The sequence below is a fragment of the Taeniopygia guttata genome, chromosome 3, assembly GCF_048771995.1.
Source record: "Taeniopygia guttata chromosome 3, bTaeGut7.mat, whole genome shotgun sequence".
NCBI lineage: Eukaryota > Metazoa > Chordata > Aves > Passeriformes > Estrildidae > Taeniopygia > Taeniopygia guttata.
The window spans coordinates 10660050-10678625 of NC_133027.1; the positions used below are offsets into that span (position 1 = coordinate 10660050).

The 18576-nt window shown below is 48.1% G+C and overlaps 1 protein-coding gene and 1 long non-coding RNA gene across 9 annotated transcripts in view; both read left to right on the plus strand.

The window, feature by feature from the left end:
• Positions 1-4208: 4208 nt before the first annotated feature.
• OSR1 (odd-skipped related transcription factor 1) lies at positions 4209-12935 on the plus strand. Of its 4 annotated transcripts, none has more exons than XM_072926330.1 (4): positions 4209-4337; positions 5143-5202; positions 10451-11143; positions 11687-12935. In XM_072926330.1, exons 3-4 carry the CDS (start codon positions 10497-10499, stop codon positions 11820-11822), a joined length of 783 nt encoding a protein of 260 aa, XP_072782431.1. In that variant the 5' UTR covers positions 4209-4337; positions 5143-5202; positions 10451-10496; the 3' UTR covers positions 11823-12935. The 4 variants fall into 4 exon arrangements, with proteins under 4 accessions (XP_072782431.1, XP_072782430.1, XP_030125862.3 ...); XM_072926329.1 differs by lacking the exon at positions 4209-4337 and adding an exon at positions 4853-4991; XM_030270003.4 differs by lacking the exon at positions 4209-4337 and adding an exon at positions 4859-5014.
• Positions 12936-13308: 373 nt separating this feature from the next.
• The window catches only part of LOC121469659 (uncharacterized), a 319414-nt gene continuing 314146 nt past the window's right edge, over positions 13309-18576 (plus strand). For 2 of the 5 annotated variants that reach the window (XR_012054822.1, XR_012054821.1), the window contains exon 1: positions 13314-14957. This is a non-coding gene — a long non-coding RNA (uncharacterized lncRNA). Of the gene's footprint in view, positions 14958-18576 lie in introns of all 5 variants that reach the window. The other 3 variants (XR_012054825.1, XR_012054824.1, XR_012054823.1) reach the window with 3 other exon arrangements.

Sequence of the window (18576 nt, forward strand, 5' to 3'; positions counted from 1 at the left end):
GTAAAAACTCCTGAAAATAGGAAATTATAATGGAAATGCTGACTCTCACTGCACCAATGTGAGCAGCACCACCACGGCATTATTAGTGATCTAAAGGGGCTGGAAGTTAAAGTGGAATCATTTACACAACCGACTTCACACCGCTTTGCAAACAAGGGGTGCGTGGGGCGGGGGACTGGTAGTGGGGGGAGATCTTGCGCTTAATTAGTTGCTTGCAAAATCCATTGTGATTCTTGAAGAAGGCAAATCCCCTATCGCTCCATTCCGTGCTCTGGGTTTTCTTTCCTACTCCGCAGAAGTTGCTGGCAGAGGGCTGTCCCCGCCGGCTGCGCGGGGCGCGGGGGGGCCAACCGGGACTTGCGCGCCCGCGGATCGCTCCCTCGCCGCAGTAACTCCCTAGAGAAGGGCGGTAATACATTAAAGCGCCGGGTTACATCCCAGCATCGCAATCAAGCAAGAACGATTTCTCCTTTGTTAACAAAATTGAGATGTTCCAAAGTTTGGCTTTTATTTTCAGTGAGCCCTAGAAGTTTGAAAAAACCCAAAAAACTCCGAAGTTGGCAGAAACGCCTTATATCCATCTCTGCACCGATTTTGTTTTTGAGGGATGGAGGCGGGAGTTGCTACTTGAAGAGCGTTTACTCGCACCGCGGGAGCAGCTTCCACCCGCGTTGTTTGCCGCTATTCTTCCCTTTCTTGTCATTAGCAGCTATTAAAATACTAAGGCTACAAGGAACCTGAGGAGCGAACTGTGGTCGGGAGGGAGCAGGGGATCAGTTTGGGAAAGGCGGTGCGGGAGCGCCCGCGCTGCCTCCGGGCCCTGCCCGGCGCCCGCCGCCACCCGCAGTTCCCGGCCACGCTCCGCGCTCGGCCCCCGAGAGCCCGTGGCCTTCCCTGCCCCTTTCTGACTCCCTTTTCGTCTCAGTCCGGGCCGATCCCGGGAGGGCAGAGTCCACACAATCTAGTCCTTCACCGCAAGCATCAGCAAAATCGAAGGAAGAGGAGAAACCAGGCAAAGCGAAGAAAAGCAGAATTCATATATACCCATACATATGTATATATATGTATCCCGGGTGCCACAGATAACGGGGCGTTACACCTTGCCCGGGGAGGCGTGAGGACAGGGAGGGGAACGCTGAGTGCACTTGTGCCTGCTCTCCCCTGCGTGTCTGCCGCCGGGGCTGCTCCATCCTCCCGGTGAAGCTCCGGAGCCTCCGCCGAGCGCCGCCGGCTGCTCAGTCCTGCTCCCGCTTCCTTTGCCGGGAGTGGCGGGAGCTGCAGGGCTGCCGAGCGGAGGCGGCTTTGCCCAGCCATCCCCCACCCACCGCCTCTGTGTTCGCCAGACCCCGGGGGCGATGGAGCCCCTGGACCCGCCGAGCACACGAACCTCCCCCTGCTCCGCCGGAGCCGCTGCTCCCCCCAGCCCCAGCGGCGGATGATGCTTCGCGAGTAGCAGTTGTTTCCTCTCAGTAAAAGAATTTTAAGGGACAAGCGCAGTTCCCCGGTGGGCAGAAAGTCGCACGGAAGCAAAGGGAGGTTTTATCCTAACCCCGGCTATGGAGTGGGGCCGGGAATCGTTTTTCTTGCAAAGACTAAAGTGGGTGAAATTGGGTATTCCAGCTGCAGCAGGGAAGAGGAACATCGGTCAGGCTGTGTAACCCTCTCCCAGCACGCGTGTAGGTGCATCCAGGGATGACCGGCATCCAGAGGAGCGTGAGCCAGAGGAGGCGCGATCCCCAGTGCCCGCAGTGCGCGGGGCCAGCCCTTGAACCCAGAACTCGTTAGAGGGGAGGTGACAAGAGCAACAGGCTCCCCACGGGAGCGACGGGGAAATGCCCTCAGATGTTCTCCCCGTGCCCCCCGAGTCTGCTCGGCAAGGGTCACTGAGCCGCTCCCCCCGGTTCGGGCACCAGCGCCGGCACCGACGGCGCCGAGCGAGGCGGCAGCGCCCGACGGCGGCTCCGGCGCTGCGGGAGCGCAGCGGAGCGGCAGCCCCGGTGTGCTGGGTCCTCGGAAATGGGGGGCACTGCTGCTTCCCGAAAATGCGGGGCATAGAACTGGGGGCCCTTGACTTGCAGATACGTGGGACAGGATAGGGACGGGGATGATTTTGGGAAGGGGATACAGGTGGGAAATAGGAATGGGTCTCCCCGGTCATCCCGTAGATTTCTATTGCAACGAATTGGGTTTCGCTGTCACGTCTAAATCTTACAAACGTGGCTAGCTTTGGGAGCAGATGCCTTCACTTTTCACAATTCTCTTGAAGTCGTAACATTCCTAATCGACAGCAGATCTTCGCTGTGGAAAAGCACAGCATATTCCCTGCATGTCAGAGTGGTTTTGTTCCCCGTATTAGGTTCCCCACCGCTGCAAGTTGACATAATGCAAATTAGCAAGGGACATCATAAAAATCCATTCGAGAATAAAGGTTTTGGAACAACATACGCTTCGTAACTTAAACGCCAGATATTTAAAATAAATGCACTTAACAAGACAGTTAACCTGAAACTTCAGTTCTATCGCCAGTGGCTTGACAAGTCCAAATATTTTTATTTTTTAACAAATACGTAAATATCAGACGACACATTATCCAGGCAGCTTTCAGCTACAGCTTCCAGGAATACTCTAGAATAGAATGATTTGTCAACGATCTGCTTTGATTATAAACTACTTTCGCGTGGGAATAATTTTTTTGTGTGTCTCACTCTCCCGTAGACAATGAGATCATTTACTGCCACGCATTTCGATGTCGAAGTATTTATTTCAGAATGATGGAGATTGTACCTGGAAGTGCATGGTTTGTTTTTTTTTTCCCTCAAAGGCAGCACGTGCAGGTATCGTAGCTGGTTTTGTGTTTACCGTCTCAGCTAATCCGCTATTTCTCTAAAGAGAATTGCGATTTTTGTTTTGTTAGTGCACGCACCCACGCTCACCTATAACAAGTTTTTTTCCTATGGGAAAAGATACATCTCCTGTTAGAAGAGCCTATCTGCGGTCTATATCTTGGTCTGGGGACACTTGGGAATCTTACATTCCTATTCAGACAACTGGACTTAAACTATATTTGAAAATGCAAACTTATTCAAAGAAGTCAGCTTGCAGTACCGGACACAGGATCACATTCTCAACAGGAATGAAAATATGAGGTTTAGGGGTTTGGGTTTTGAGGGTTTTCCCTTTTAGCCTTTATTTTTAATTTTTTTTTTCTTGTCCGAGGGGATGTTTATGTGTTGTTGTGGTTTTTTTGTTTTTGTTGTTTTTTTTTTGGGGGGGGGGGTGAGGGTTATCATACAGAAAGAGAGAAAATAGCAACAAGAAACGCGAGAGAACTGAAGAAGAACTGGGAATGTCTTTGCTTCGCCTCTGCCTCTTAAAAATGCCACTCGTTTACAATAAAAGGGAACGAAAATTTCTTCGCCTGCCTGGAGCAGAGTGCAATGTTGGACCCCAAATTGTCCATAAAAATAGAGAGGATTTGGGATTGAAACACCAGGGCTAGGTTTGCTTCGCCACGCTACTGTCATGTTCATGAACACTTATTCTGCAGGATGATAACGTAGTGGTTTCTTGTTGCTGTTTTTTTTTTGTTTGTTTGTTTTATTTTATTTGTTTGCTTGTTTTTCCTCGGAAATGGTAAAAAAAAAAAAAAAAAAGGTGTAATAACAGGAGTGTCATGAACAATAAAAAGACACATGCTTGTCCCTGAGCACGGTACCGTGTTATCCTGACGGATCTGTCTTCGCTCGCGTATTATATTACCCTGGCTTCTCGGGACAATGTAATATACCCAAGCAATTTTCTCCCCTTCCCGGATCTAAAGAAGTGTGAATGGATGGATGAATAGAAAAACAAATAACCGAGGAGATTACGGCCTCAGGATTAATTATAAAGCACGTTTAACCTTTTTCTTTCGAGGGTTATTTTGCTTTTCCTGTGTCGCCCGGGCAGTCGTCCCCGGACGTAAGCAAAGCTTTGCGGCTCCCTATCCACGGGGAACGCGCGGAGTTTCTCACGCCGTGGAACCCCTCCGGGGCGCGGGGAGAGACCCTCCCGGCCCGTGGGAGGAAGGACAGGAGGAAGGCTCCCAGGTCAGGGGCTCTGGGGCGGAAAGTGGAGATCCGGAGGGATGGTGGGACGGGCGGAGGAAGCGTCCTCCCGGGGGTGGACCCTCACAGGTAAGCGGCTCCCGGAATCCTCTCTGAAGCTCTTCTCAGAGAGGCAGAACAACTTGCGATCCCTAAATCCATCCAGCGGGAGCAGATCCCTCCCTCCATCCTCCCCCCCACTTTTTCATCCTTTCTGCCTTTGTCCCCCTCCCGCCCTCTGGGCAGGTCCCGGTGAGTCCCGTCCCGCGGCGCTGCTCGGCGGGGAGGGGGCGCAGCGCGGCGGCCGGGAGCGGTGGGCTCGGCCGGGAGCGGTGGGCTCGGCCGGGAGCGGTGGGCTCGGCGCGGCTCGGCGCGGCTCGGCGCGGTTCGCAGCCCTGAGGTGCAGAACGGAGCGGCGGGGCCGGATCGGCGCAGGCAGCGGCGCCGGGGGCGCGTCCCGAAGCCGCGGAGCTGCGCGGGGAACCCCCGCGCCTCCGGGAGGAGGCTCCGCCGGGCGGCCGAGCGCTGCGGGCCCCGGGGAGATGCCCCGGGGGAGGCTGCGGGAGCGGGGAGGGGGGGCAGAGACGAGAGGCTTGAGGGCTGCGAGCCCCGGGCTGCTGTGCCTCCCGGAGAAGCGGGTTGAAAAGTTGGTTCTTCCCAGCCAGAAACTTTCTCCCTGCGTGCGCATGCCCGGAGTGCGGTGGGAGGTTGAGGGGGGAGCTGGGGGGGGGGGGTTGAAATAAGGAGGAGGCAGGAGGGAAGGGATCGGTTCAGTCTGAGCGCGACTGCTCCCGGGCGCGTTCGCACTCCAGCGCACGCAGCCGGCTCCGGGAGCAGGAGCGGGGAGAGCGCCTCCGGCCGCGCCGGCCGGAGCACCTGGACACCTGGCCCCGCTCGGATCTGCCTGTACCCGCTGGAGGAGCAGTGGGGTGGGTGGGGTGAGCTGTGCCCCCAGGGCCAGCACAGACACTGACCTAGCCCAACCTCCTTTTTTCTTTTTTTTTTTTTTTAAATTTTTTTTCCCCTATATTTTTTTTCCTTTATTTTATTTTACCAGCTCCAATTTAGCCCAGGATCTTTTAACTGCTGCCAGCGGTGGAGCGCAGATCGGGATTAGGTAAATAAAAAGAACAACTAATTTTGTTTGGTTTTGTTTTGCCAAGCCTCGGGGGTTGGGGATATCGATTCAAACACTTCCTTTACTCTACCTCCTTTCTTTCTTTGCCCCCATCCCCTCCCACCATCCGCTGGATGGTGCAGAAGCGTGGATATTCTGGTTCATGCGAGAAGGACTGTTCTCTTTGGGGTGGGCGGAGGGCTGGGGTAAGCCTTCACATGGGTCTCGGATATTTTGATGCTATTTAAAGATTTGTCCTCCCCTTTCAAAGTTGTGTCTCCCCCCTTGCGGAGAAACAGTGCTTCAAACCCGAGCTAAAAATGACACATCCGAGCAAAACAGAAGCCTGCATGTCCTTTACGGCCTTGAACTTCCAGCTTTTCTCCTTTCTATTATTGGCTTTTCTTTCGTCTTCTTTCTCTTCTTTCTTTATTTCTGAGAGGTTTCTTCTTTCCTTTTTTTTTTTTTTTTTCTTTTCCTTACAACTCCAGTGTTTTAGGATCTGAAAAGCCTTGTCTCTTACTTCCCAAGGCCATAACAGGAATGAGCCTGATGTTTATATTTGTCTGAGTAGATCGAAACAAGTTCAGCGCAGGAGAGACTAAGCTTCTCTTGAGGCCGAGCCTATAAAGTGTCAGTGCAAAGCCGAGGATTAGAGTACGGTTGTTATAGTTGGCTTTTGGCAGGGGAACTATAAAAATAGAGCATTTTGGAGATTATTGTAGCGCCGCAGGAATTGTTCGATAAATCGCGAGCCAGGCAGGAGGGTCCCAGACAGGTGCACAGTAGGTCCAGTTCAGTAAATCCGAAGTCGGCTGAGAAAGAGGCCCGACCTCAAGGGCAGCGCCGGGCCCGGAGCCCCGGGGCTGCAGCTCCGCCGTGAGTCCCGCTGCGGGCGGCCGGGCTCGGGGATGCTCCGCCGTGCCCTGGCTGCCCCCGGGGCTGTCACCGCAAAGCCTGGCCCCTGCCCGGGCTGTGCGTGCTGTGGCCATGGGGAGAGAGGAGTACAGAGGCAAGAAATCCTCCCCGCGGCCGGGAGAGAGGAAGGACGACTTATTCCCATGCAGGAGAAGCACTGGGTATTTCTCTAGGGAGAAAGCGAGGGCGAATGCTGTGCTGGGGACCCTTCAACACCCGAGGGGATTGCAAAAGCACGCACACAATACCCCCAAGCCCACCTAAGAACTTGTGCGGGGGGAAGGTGGAGCAGCTCGCCCCTGCGGCCGTCCCGCGGCGCCCACCCGCGGCCGCCGTGGGCTCGGGGCCGCGCTCCCTCCAGGGACATTCCCTGCTTGGGACAGAGGCTGCCCGGGCTGGAGCCATCGCCGGTGCGCCCGGCCCCGGGTTATTCTTCATTATTATTATTTGAGAAACTAAAGCCCATCTCAGTCACCCGCGCTCGCAGTGGTGGTCTGGGGAGACTTGTCAACACCGATTTCGTGATAAAATGTGAATGATGATTTTATAAGGATTGAGCGGAGATATCCAAGGCACACGCTGACTGAGTCCTTCCAGTCCTCATTAATGTTAGTAATTAACTCTTTCACGCTCACTTAGCCCCAAATAAACCTGCTTTAATAGATTCTGCACACTTCATTAATATTTTGAATAAATCTGTGATGAACAACGCATTTTATTCCTCAAGAGCACCACGCTCGAAAAATGCGGAGCAGAAGGGCAGTTTTATTCCCTTTCCACTTAGTTTCCCACACACAGATAACTTACAAGCTCCATTTCTTCGCTCTAACTTTAGGAAGAGAAATTTTCTTCCTCTCAAAGGAGACAAAATAAATAGCCGACCTGGTGGCAAAATGCTGCAGACCGAAATGCTGTAGCCGAAAGGACAGGGCTACCAGACTTGAAAAAATTCAGGCAAAACTGAGGAACATTTTTTTAACAGAACCTGATTGCTGTAGTTGGAGGTTCTCACAAGAATGCATCATTTTATGCCCGGTACTTTATCATGTTTGTAAAAATAAGCAACGTTCTCAGGGTAATTTACCTCCTCCGTCCTTCCATGTGGAACTAATTAGCAAACCTCATTATTTATGACTCAGGTATTTAATGTAACAAATATCCCTTTCAAAGGATACATCGGAAATTGATAATTCAAAGTAGAAAGGAAAAATACCGACTAGCCACAAGATTACTTAAAAATCCATTTAATTTCGCCTCTTGCAATGCTACCAGCAGAAAACCGGGTAGATTATTAATTTTTTTTTTTTCTGGAATATAGAGTAGGTAGAAGTTAATCTGGAAGTTTAAGATTGAAATGGTCTTAAAACAGTGGCAACTGGACAATAGCATTACCGTATCTTCGCTCAGGGCAAAGGGTAAGAAAGCTGGAGACAGATGTAGACTTTCAAGTTTATGATCCTATTTTGCAGGGTAGATTTATCTTGGCATGAGTGGGTTTTGTTTCAGTTAGAACACAAGTGTTTTGTTCTTAATTACTCACTGAGCTACTTTGTGTTAAAAAAGAAAAACCTGTACAGTTTTATTGCAATGAGGGATTCAAGCATACAACTCGCTGGGTCTTCTTTGTAAAAAAAAAAAAAAAAAAAAAAAAAAAAAAAAAAAAAAAAAGACCCGATAACGATCTGTTTACATGAAGCAGAATTAAAGGTGGAGGTGACACCGAAATCAAAGAAACGTTGATCTCTCTGCGGGCAAGTGGGAGACCAGAGAGCTACTACACTGTGAAACACATTCGCTTTGATGTCCCGAAATGAGGGGACTTCTTTATGAAATAGCCTGCTCTTCATCCATATTTTTGACTATCCCGGTCGTACAGAGCAAAAGTATAGCTTACATTTCTGGAAAAGTGCCAAAAAACTTGTAGCAACATGAACCGTTTGCTCCCAACTATTTTTTTCTTCTTATTTTCTTCTCCTCTCTCTGTTTTAATTTCCTTTGTTGTCTTTTGCTTTTTCATCCTTTTTAGGATTTTTTTTTTAATTTGACAGAGCTGCTCTAGCAAAAACCAAACAAACTGTGGGTGCAATGCATGCTATTCTGACATGACTGCATTTCTCCTTGGTTTGTACCTTGTTCATCATTGGGAAAATCGAAAGAGAATTTTTAAAATGTTTTTAAGAGAGAATTTATCCATTTGACATAGTAGATTTCTGCTTATATATTCCATATTAAGTGTTTTCTAAGAATACAAAGAAAGAAAGAGGGATAAACTTCATTTGCAGTAGCCTGTTTCATGTTTAAGAGATCTAGAGCTACCTAGACAGTGAAATGGACACGGAGCCATTGTGACAGACAGAAACAGACATTTTCAGGTACCTGGATGAGAGGACAAAAGTATTTTCTGTGCACTTTGTCCTTGGGGTCATCAGCTGAGGCATTTGTGCTGATGTGGACATGCTTAGTGTATACGCAGCAGTAACTAAATAAAAGTATATCTCCAGTAGAGCAACAAAACGGTCTGGTTGGTTCAACAGCCCTAAATAGACTAGGGAAAAAAAAAAAAAAAAGAAAGGGTGGTGAATAGAGAGATAGAGAATATAGAATATAATTTTTCAGCCAGCCACTATCAGAAATTTATCCAATTGAAAACCAAAAAATGTCACAATCTCTTATTCTGGGTCATTGCAGTGGAATTCCTCTAAGGTTTGAGTCTCTCTTCCTGCTGCTGATTTATGTAAAGCAGAGTGAAAGGTGGGCCTGGAGTATAGAGCTGCTCAGAGTAAGCTTCTCCCTCTCACACCCTCCCAACTGCAGCTCCTTTTTCCAGGCAACAGCACACGTATAAATCAGATTTGTTTCCCTGGTCTTTAGACCTCTTCCACCACCAGTTTCCACACCCCCAAACTTCCAGCTCAGAGGGACAATTACTGCTCTGCTGTACTTTGCTGCCTCCGTTTCTCCAGAGGGGCTTTACTTGTCACATGGGGGTGAACTCTAATCTGAATACTGTGAGGACCCTGCTGGAGTTCCCTGTGGGGATCTTGTGGGGGAACCTGCTGTGGCTCAGCAGAAACCCTGTCATGATCTTATAAAGACCCTGTGTGGATCCTGTGGGAATACTGCAGCAAATATGTGAGGATTCTGGCAGAAAATAACTCCACTGAAAGCAGATCCCAGAGTTCACGGAGGGGAAAGTGAGTGTAGGTTGAGGACCGTGGAGTAAGGATGAGGCTCTCTGGGCTGCAGGGCTGTGATGCTTCCAAAAGCCATGGGTGCTCTCTAACACCCACAAAGGGAGGAAGCTGTGTCCCCACCAATAACCCTCAGGAGGCGTCTCCTGCCAAATGGTTGCAGCTAGGGAGGGCTGGATTTTCAGACTGGGCCAGATATGCCTCAATGCTGCTGCCTTGTAGCATTTTCCCCTCCATCTTGTGGGGTGGGATGGGTCGGGATCTGGCCCAGAAGAGAGGATAGGGGCTTGGCAGGACCCTGAAACACAGACCAAAGCGGTGGCACCCAGCCCAGGGAAGGGCTGAGGCCCTGCAGCCGCTGGTCTGGGTGCCCCATGGGAAGGATCTCACCAGTCCTCGTCTTTTAGCCTTTTGAAGGGCTCTAATTAAGCAATTGCTTAGATTAGGATGTGGGCTTGAAGCCAGGCACTTCTCCCTGGGAACAGCAAATGGCACTTCAAGTTTGTCACCCAAATTCATCATTTTTCTATTTCTTTTTGCAGTACACAAGAGGAAGGATTTTGGCAGGTATTTTCCCCGTAATGTTTTTTTCACCAAAACTATTTTATTTTTCTGAAAGAGGGAGAACATGCAGTTCTGAGCATCCAAGTGCCTCCATCATCTCAGAGGCATGGCTGAGGCCAGACCATAGGGACCTGAGCTCTGCACCCTTCCCCGTGTCAGGGCTAAACGCAGTTTCTCTGAACAGATGTAGTGGGCAGTATCTCACTATTTTCTAAAGGCTGAGGTCACCCAGGAAGGGGTTTTAAATTACTGGGAGATGACTAAGCTTTTTGGGCCAAAAATAGCATCTCGGCTCTCCCCGTGCACAAGATCATTGGAAATCTGCACAGCAGGGGATGCTGCTGGGAAGTGAATGATTGTGGATGCAATACAACATTTGTGTGCAAGAAAGAGATGGGGAGAGGGAGACTCTGGGCAAGCACTCACAGCAAAGACCTGTTGAGGCCTCTCTAATTCCGAGGCAATGTCCTCCTGTGGCTTTGGAGAGGGATATTGGTGAGGGGTGAGGTAAAGTTATTTTATTTTAATGTAAATCTACCTCTGCCTCTCCCCCCCCCTCCATCTTTATTTTCCAGCTATTTTCCTCCCCTGCTCCGAAGATCCTCCTCCTGAGCGGCCACCATGGGAAGTAAAACCCTGCCGGCCCCGGTGCCTATCCATCCTTCCCTCCAGCTTACCAACTACTCCTTCCTGCAAGCATTCAACGGGCTGCCCGCCGTGCCCTCTGACCACCTCTCCAACCTCTATGGTTTCAGCGCCCTGCACGCCGTGCACTTGCACCAGTGGACTCTGGGCTACCCGGCCATGCACCTGCCCCGCTCCTCCTTCTCCAAAGTCCCCAGCGTCTCCAGCCTGGTGGATGCGCGCTTCCAGCTGCCGACCTTCCCACTCTTCCCACATGTCATCCAGCCCAAGCAAGAGGCCGCCAACATGACCCTCAAAGCCAAACCCCGCTTTGACTTTGCCAACTTAGCAGTGGCTGCCACACAAGAGGACCACTCTAAACTGGGACAAGCAGACAGTCAGGGCTCACCTGCAGGGCTGGGGTCTTTGCTTGAGGTGACTAAACTCTCTCCAGAAAAGAAACCCACGCGGGGAAGGTTACCGTCCAAAACCAAGAAGGAGTTTGTGTGTAAATTCTGTGGCAGGCACTTCACCAAGTCCTACAACCTTCTGATCCATGAAAGAACCCACACTGACGAACGGCCCTACACGTGTGATATTTGTCACAAGGCTTTCAGAAGACAGGATCACCTGAGGGATCACAGGTAACTATTTATCTTTTCCTGTCCTTTTTCCCTTGTATATTTGTACTCTCCCAGTTACAAATCTACACTCAAGATTTTTATAAGAAAGGTTAAGTACTCATCCAACCGAGAGTGTTCCCTCTAGTTTTTCCTCTGCCCACTGTTGGTGGAAGAGCCCAGGTAACTCTCAGTGGAAGGCATACCTCATGCACTCCATAAAAACTGCTTTCACAACCTCCTTTTTACTTCTACAGATGTTTTCACTCTCTCTTTGCATCATGTGCCCTCTGCCTCTATGATCACTCAGAAGGGTCATGAAGACACACAGTCTGGTGACCCCAAAGTAAAAGAGAAGTTCTTTACCCCTAAGAAAGGCACCCCATAATCCTCTGATGCCCCCCTCTCTTGCACACATACATACTGACAGTTGCCCAAGAACTGCACGCCAGCACTCCCAATCTCAGCAGTAGGTGTAAGAAATGTCCAGCCTATTCTCCCTCAGGTGGCTTGCTGCTGAGTTTAGGCCAGTTATTTCTGACATGTCAATTGTTTTTCTCTCTCTAGATATATCCATTCTAAAGAAAAGCCTTTTAAGTGTCAAGAATGCGGGAAAGGATTTTGCCAGTCCAGAACACTAGCAGTCCACAAGACACTGCACACGCAAGTAAAGGAACTGAAACCCGCCAAACTTAAGTGTTGAATCTCCAACTTCTGTGAACTTTTCCTCCCTTTCAGACTTTACACCAAAACTAGAGCAGAAACAAAACTTTCAGGATGGGAGCACTGGACTTTGTGCTTTGTTTTTGTTTCTACTTTAAAAAGGGCAAAATCTGTGCCCCTTCAATCCCCTGTCCAAGCAATTAACTTTCTAAGTCGTGGGCGAAAAGATTATTTTGAATTTAAAATATATGTGAATGATACAGAGAGCGCTTGCTGACTTGTGTGGCTTTGATAAACTTTATGCCAAAAGGTGGTGCTCACGTGTTGGACAGGAATCTCTTTAAAACCAAACAAAAACCCACAAGACACCCCCGACCAACCCTGCCCCCACCCAAAAAAAACCCCAAAAAACAAACCAAAATCGTAGCTTCTAAAAGTATTACTTAAGAAAATCCAAACTCTTATTTTATACTTTTTTTTTTTTTTGACTGTATAAAGCTTCTTATTTTTACACTTCAGGAAATACAAAGAATTCCAGAAGACAATTAAGAACTGAAAAGATGGTTTCTCATCACAGCACCATTGAGACAAGGAGAGGGGCAACTTGCAAATCTCATTTGCTGGTTTGTTTTCAGAAAAGGAGAAGAAAATTAATGTTTGGAAATGACCTAAGTCTCTCAAGTGGAGAGTCCTATCATGTGTTAGAAAATGCATCCAGATCTCAGACCCACAGGTTCCTGGTGTTGGGACAGATCAGTGTTCATGGGACATGGAGAACTTTTTTATTACCTTGTGGTCTAGTGTGCTGTGAGGAAGTTTGTAACTTCTGGACTTATTTAAAAACCCAGAGGAAAGAAAGATGGCAATACGTCAAACTGACGGTATGCACAACGTGGTTTTAGTGGTACTAAAAGTCTTCGTATGTCCTGGTGTGAAAGAACAAATCTCAACTTGAGAGCGTATTTTTTTAAATGCTGGCTTTCTGAACAGTGTATTCAAATTAAGAGACATTCCAATAAGTTCTGTTTATTAAAAAAAAAAAAAAAGTTGTATGGCTGTTTGGCACTTTATGCTGATTATTGGTAATTGACATTTATCACTGGATTGTGTGTGGTTTTTAAGTATTAAAATAAATTGTTATTTTACAGGCAAATCTGCATGGAATACCTATGTGTTGATTTTGTTTCTGATCTTTTCCCTCTTTGTCAATATTCAGAATCTACTTATTTTTTGATTTTCTCTTTTTTCCTTAGTTAAGTTCTTATTTTATTTATGGTTGTTTCTACTGTTCTACCAGCCCTCGAAACTCGAAAGTCAGGATCTTTTTATTGAGCATTAGCTTTTCCCCTTTTAATTTTTTTTTTTTTTTTTTTTGGTGAAGCTGACAAAAGTAAACATCTGCGGATAGTCCAAACAATAAATTTGCCGCTAGTGAGGAAAAAAAAATCGTCTTGGGTAACTAAATCGTGGGTATTAGCTGATAAGATTAGGTGTCAGAAGCGTTATAAAACAAATCAGATGAGTAATGGGTGAGCTGTTGCTGTTCTCGGTGCCTGGAGGCGCGGCGGGGAGAGACGCCTTCGCACCCCCATTCCCGCGTTTGTCAAGAACAGGCATTTTTCAGTCACATCTTCGGCCCGTTCCGCGCTGATTGGGGCGGCCTTTGATTCCCGGCAGCTGTCTTAGATCAGAGATGTTTATTCCACTGCGAAACCTCTTTGGGTCGAGACGGGGGAGAGAGCGCAGCGCTGGGGCATCCGCTTGAGCCTTTGAAGCGCTTCTTGCCGCCGTCCTTTCTCGTCCTCTCGGCAAACCCTAAACCTTCCTCCTCCCGTCACAAGTCAGTGCCCCCGCGATAAGAGAAGCCTCTTTTTTTTGCAAATTAGCGATGCGGCAGAGGTGACCTCGGAGCTGCCCAGCGGCTCCCGCGCGGCCGCGGCGCGGATGCTCGGCCGGAGCGGGGATACTCACCAGCGCCAGCCGCTCGCTCCAGCGCGGCTCCTTTCACCTTCCCCCTGCCGCTTTTAGTAATTATTTCTTTATTTGGTCAAAGAATCCCATCAAGGACAGGAAAAAGTGTGCGGTTCTAACTCATTTAGCGTAAGTGGAGGGGGGAGAAACCTCTCTCCCCCTCTTATTTATTGGACTCCCATTTCAGCGCACCGTAACTAATGAAAAGGCACTTGCAGAACGGGCTGCGGACCCACCTCCAGCGTGGGAAGGTCCTCGGGGAGCTCGGGATGCGAAGTGCTGCGTGTGCCTGCATCCAGCTCCGGGGGCTGGGAGCACGGGCAGGGTTTGAAGCCGGCTTTGCTTCGGCTTTGCTTCGGCTTTGCTGCCCACCCGCCACTCGCATCTCACGCCGCGAGAAGACTTTAGGTTTTGGCATCTGAAAAGCAGCAAGTGCGGGGTGCGGGGTGCAGCCCGCAGGAAGCTGCGGGCAGCCGGGGCTGGCCCTGCGCGGGAGGAGGCGGGACGAGCGCGGAGCCCTGCGCGCCGCTCCGCCGGCATCTCCTGCGCGGAGCGAGGAGCAGCCGAGGAGCAGCCGCGGCGCTGGCTCCGCGCGGCCGGGCCGGGCCGGGATGTTTGCTCGGCAGCTTTTCTCGGAGGCAATTTGAAGGTGTCGCCTCCCGCGCCTCACCCTGGTCCTCCGTGGGGGTTTAGTGGGATTGCCTTGCACAAACCCCGCAGGAGCCGCCGCCTTTCCCCGGCGTGGGTCGCTGCCCGGAGCTGCCGTGGGACACGCCAGCCGCCCCCGGCGTGCCCCGCTGCCCGGCCAGGGGCACCGCATCCCGTGCCGCGCCGAGGGCGGACCAGCAGCCCCGAGCATTGACACGGCGTTGAGGGGCAGTCTGAATTCTGGGTGGTTCATCCTCCTCCCTGCCCTTCTAAACAGAGAATCAGAGAGAAAATCCCCGACGGACTTCCCCGTCCCTCTTGTGTCGCTCCTGGCACCTAGTAAGGGAACAAGGATGTACTCGGGATCCTGTCGCCGAGAGAAAAAGTAAAGGGCACTGTCGCTCGGCACCAGGTTTTCAGGGGTCGTAACTACGAGGCAGAAACCCGAGTCGGGTCCACAGGAAGGGAGGAAGGGACTCGGGTCACTCCGCCGAGGCTTTCCCACGGTCGCTCCACCGTCTCCTTAACACCGGGAAACAGAAACACCCGTGGCGAGGTAAGAAACCGTGTCAGTAACTGGTTCCTGGGAACCATTAGAGCTGCGGGGTCGAAAAGGTGGAGAAACCACTCCTCCCAGCTGGGCATGAAAAGCATTTCATTTGAAAAGCTGAAGCTTGGTGATCTGACTGCCAAGAATTTCTTGGGACCTGCATTTTTATGTGCAATTAAAAAGAAAAAGAAAACCTCCAGAACTGACATAATTAGAAATACAGATGTATTACAACTACATGGGCATGCCAAGCACAGGGTGCACATACAACCTCTCAATGTCACTTGTTCTACACTTAAATATGTGTGCATTTCCTCCTGCCAGAAGGCCACTTTTACCCTGGTGCTAACAAAGGCTATCTATCTGGTCATGCTCCCAGCTGCATGAGGGAACAGTTCGCCTTTTCCCTCCAGCATTTTGAAATTTTCTAGGTAGTACCAGTTCAGCGATTCCAATGAAAGCAAAGTAAAGATGAAATCATGAGTCAGAAGAGATAAGTTGTACAAAACCCCAAAATAAATGAGAGGAATTAGATGGGAAATGTGTCTTTTGAATCAGGATCACGATTTAAATTGTTATTTGTCTTCCTTCTCTTTCTTTTTCTTTTCTATCTTTGCATGTGTCTTAATTTGACATTCATACAGTGAATAAAAATTACTTAGGCCTCTGTCTGCCAATTGAGAGCTGATTCTGTTTTCACAGTTGCTTTAAATTTTGCATTTTCTTAATAAAACCACCACAGAATGGGAGTTTGCAAGAGTAAAAAACTGGGCACCTGACTCTAGTTGCCCCTTCCTGCAAGATTTATAAGGGAAATACAGATTTTAAAATTTTAATTCATTTTTTTTTTAACCATTTCCAGTTACAGAAGGAAAACATAAAGATGTGTTGGCACATCTCTTGCTCTCTTCCCCCCCTTTGCATTCCAGTCATTCTTTTTCTGCCCATAAACTGTTAGTACTCCGCAAGAGCCTGATTCTGCACAGCCTACTAAGCCTGTTTTTTTGTTAGATGCAGGAAGAAATCCTGTCAGATGGGGTCTTCAGTGTACATTCATGAAACAGAGCAAAAGCCTCTCTCAGAATGTGCACTGGAACAGCAAATAGTTACTTTTCAGCTGTGGATTGCATGTGCCTCTGAAAAGGGGACCACAAATCATTGGGTTTCTAAAGGTTCCGCATGAGTTGTATATTAATCCCAGTTTCCCTAGGGATGGATTAATCCCAGCTTCCCAGTTGTGTGGCTAGAGACAATGTGGATGGGGTTGGGGGCAGGGGAGAAGAGAGATGGGGAAAGGAGACGGAAAATAAAAGATATATCACAGCAATACATGGCCTAAGTGGTGAGGAGCCATAAGTAGTTTCAATACCTTTCCTACCTCTGTAACCACATGTAAGCTGAAGTAACTTAGGCTCCCTGTTTCGGTTTCCTCATCTGCAAATTGGGGGTAATACTGCTGATTTTGCTCTCAGGAGACTTGGCACACTCATGTAGAAACTCCTGCTCAACCCACAGTAGTGAAAGGAGAAACTCCAATTCATCTGAGGGCAACTGAAAGCAGGGGCTGATCTGGGTGATCTAATGGATTGTGTATGACAAATTTATATTCACGTGTAATTCTTTTTCAGCTCTGGCAGTTTTGTTGAGAGATGGAGTCCTAGAGTCCAGTATGCTTTTCTTCTCTACATTCCTATTCAGTGACTACACAGGAGGAATGGCATGGGCCAAATTCATCCCTGGTGGGACTCCAATGACATCAGTCATCTTTATAGGAGTTTTTTGAATGAAGTCAATTGGGTTTTACAAGGACCAAGTTTGGCCACATGCATATTTAACTGCTCAGAGAGCTGCAGCAGTGAATGAAACTTCCCTTCCCTTAGGAAGAATCACTTCTCAGTCTGGGAGACACAAGCAAAGCCATTGATTTGTTTTGCACAGTCAAGTTTACCTTATTTAAACCCAAGGAGTAACTGAAGTGTGCTCAGCATCCAGCAGAACTTCAAAGAAACATCAGCCTATCTGCTCTAAAATGTTCCCAGCTTTTCATGGAACTCTGCATTTGTCCACAAGTTCAGCAAGCAGTGCCTTCAGCATAGGGCTGTGTTGAGGCTGTTCCCTCTGCCCTTTTTCAGGCCTGGCTGTTCCAGGGTCCCTGTCAGGCTCAAACATCTCTGCCACTTCCAGTTCACATCTCCCTCTGCGCTGCTCCCTGGGGCTGTAATTCCACTACCAGTTACACCTGATGAGAATGTGGTAAATCACTGAAAAGGGGCATTCTGTCCTCCACCTGTAACTTGGCTGCTGGTGCTGACTCCCCCTACACCTTACTTCTACGCTTTATTGGAGTCTGACATTGCACCAAACATATAAAAAATTTATAGTAGCATTCTAGTTCCTGACTCAGTGACTATTGAAAAAAAAACCAACAATCTGATCAGTGTCAGTGATTACCAAAAGTTGGTCTACAGAGTTTGTCACCCCTAATAAATTATTTGCAAGGTCAGTTCATTTTGCTTTCTTATTGAATCTTCTAAGGAACAAATAAATTTGAACAGCTAGAGAACTCTATTGCTAAGTCTGAGTAGAAGAACATGTGTTCTGATCATATGAGGGACCTCAGCTCTTTCCCAAGGGATGAATGTCGTGTCCCTTTTCCTGATTTCTAATGTGCCTTCTGTCTTTACTAGATCTTTGAGTGATGGAAGTCACATTTAATTTTCAATATTTTTTACATAATTTGTGTGTAATAATGAAATCTGAGTTTATGGGCTTGTTCATATCTTTTACATCAACTTGACTTGACTGAATCAAACACAGCTATTCTAGTTTTACAGCTGAAGTTGTGCATTAGGCCTAGTAATGGTTTTCCTGCTGCCACTAAACCCATACTATTGAGACCAACTATTGCTTTTTTGTCTACTTTTAATTTTTCTAAGTTTTAATTTACCACTTTGTCTTCTGTCCCCATTAGTCTATGTCATCTAGGAGATAGGAAAAAAAAGAAAAAGTTACTAGCTTTTCAACAGGATATATCAACTTGTACTGTAGACTTGATAAGTTTTGTTTTTCTTTTTCAACCTTTATTTCTCAGGTAATATTGATTTTTTTAAAAAAATTCACATTTCTAATATATCTTTCTCTCATATTTTTTCTTCCTCAGTGTTGATAGAATTCATGTCCTGCTCATTTCAATCTTTTTCTGCCTTTTATTCAGCTCCATTTTAATTTGCCTACACGCTACTGAAACTTCGTTTTTATTTGCCACATCACTGGATCTGATGACTCTATTTCAATCTGATTTTTTTTTTTTTTTTGCTACCCTCTGATCTTCTTTATCAAGCTCAAGTAAGTCTTCCAGAATGAAGTTCACTACAAATCTTTGTTTTTCCAAGTCTCTGCATTAATTCATCTCTTCATGGTCTTGCTTTCTTCACTTGGTTCAAACAACCTCATAATTTCCAGCCTTCTCTCATCATGACACCTTTTCTGTTTCTGGCCTTTTGGTTTCAAGCTGGAACTGCTCAAATCACATTTTATGAGTGAATGATGAATCTATTTAACAATTTTTTTTATCCTTTCAAGCATTGTCCAGACACAACATGGCTTTCTTCCAAATGTATGTAAA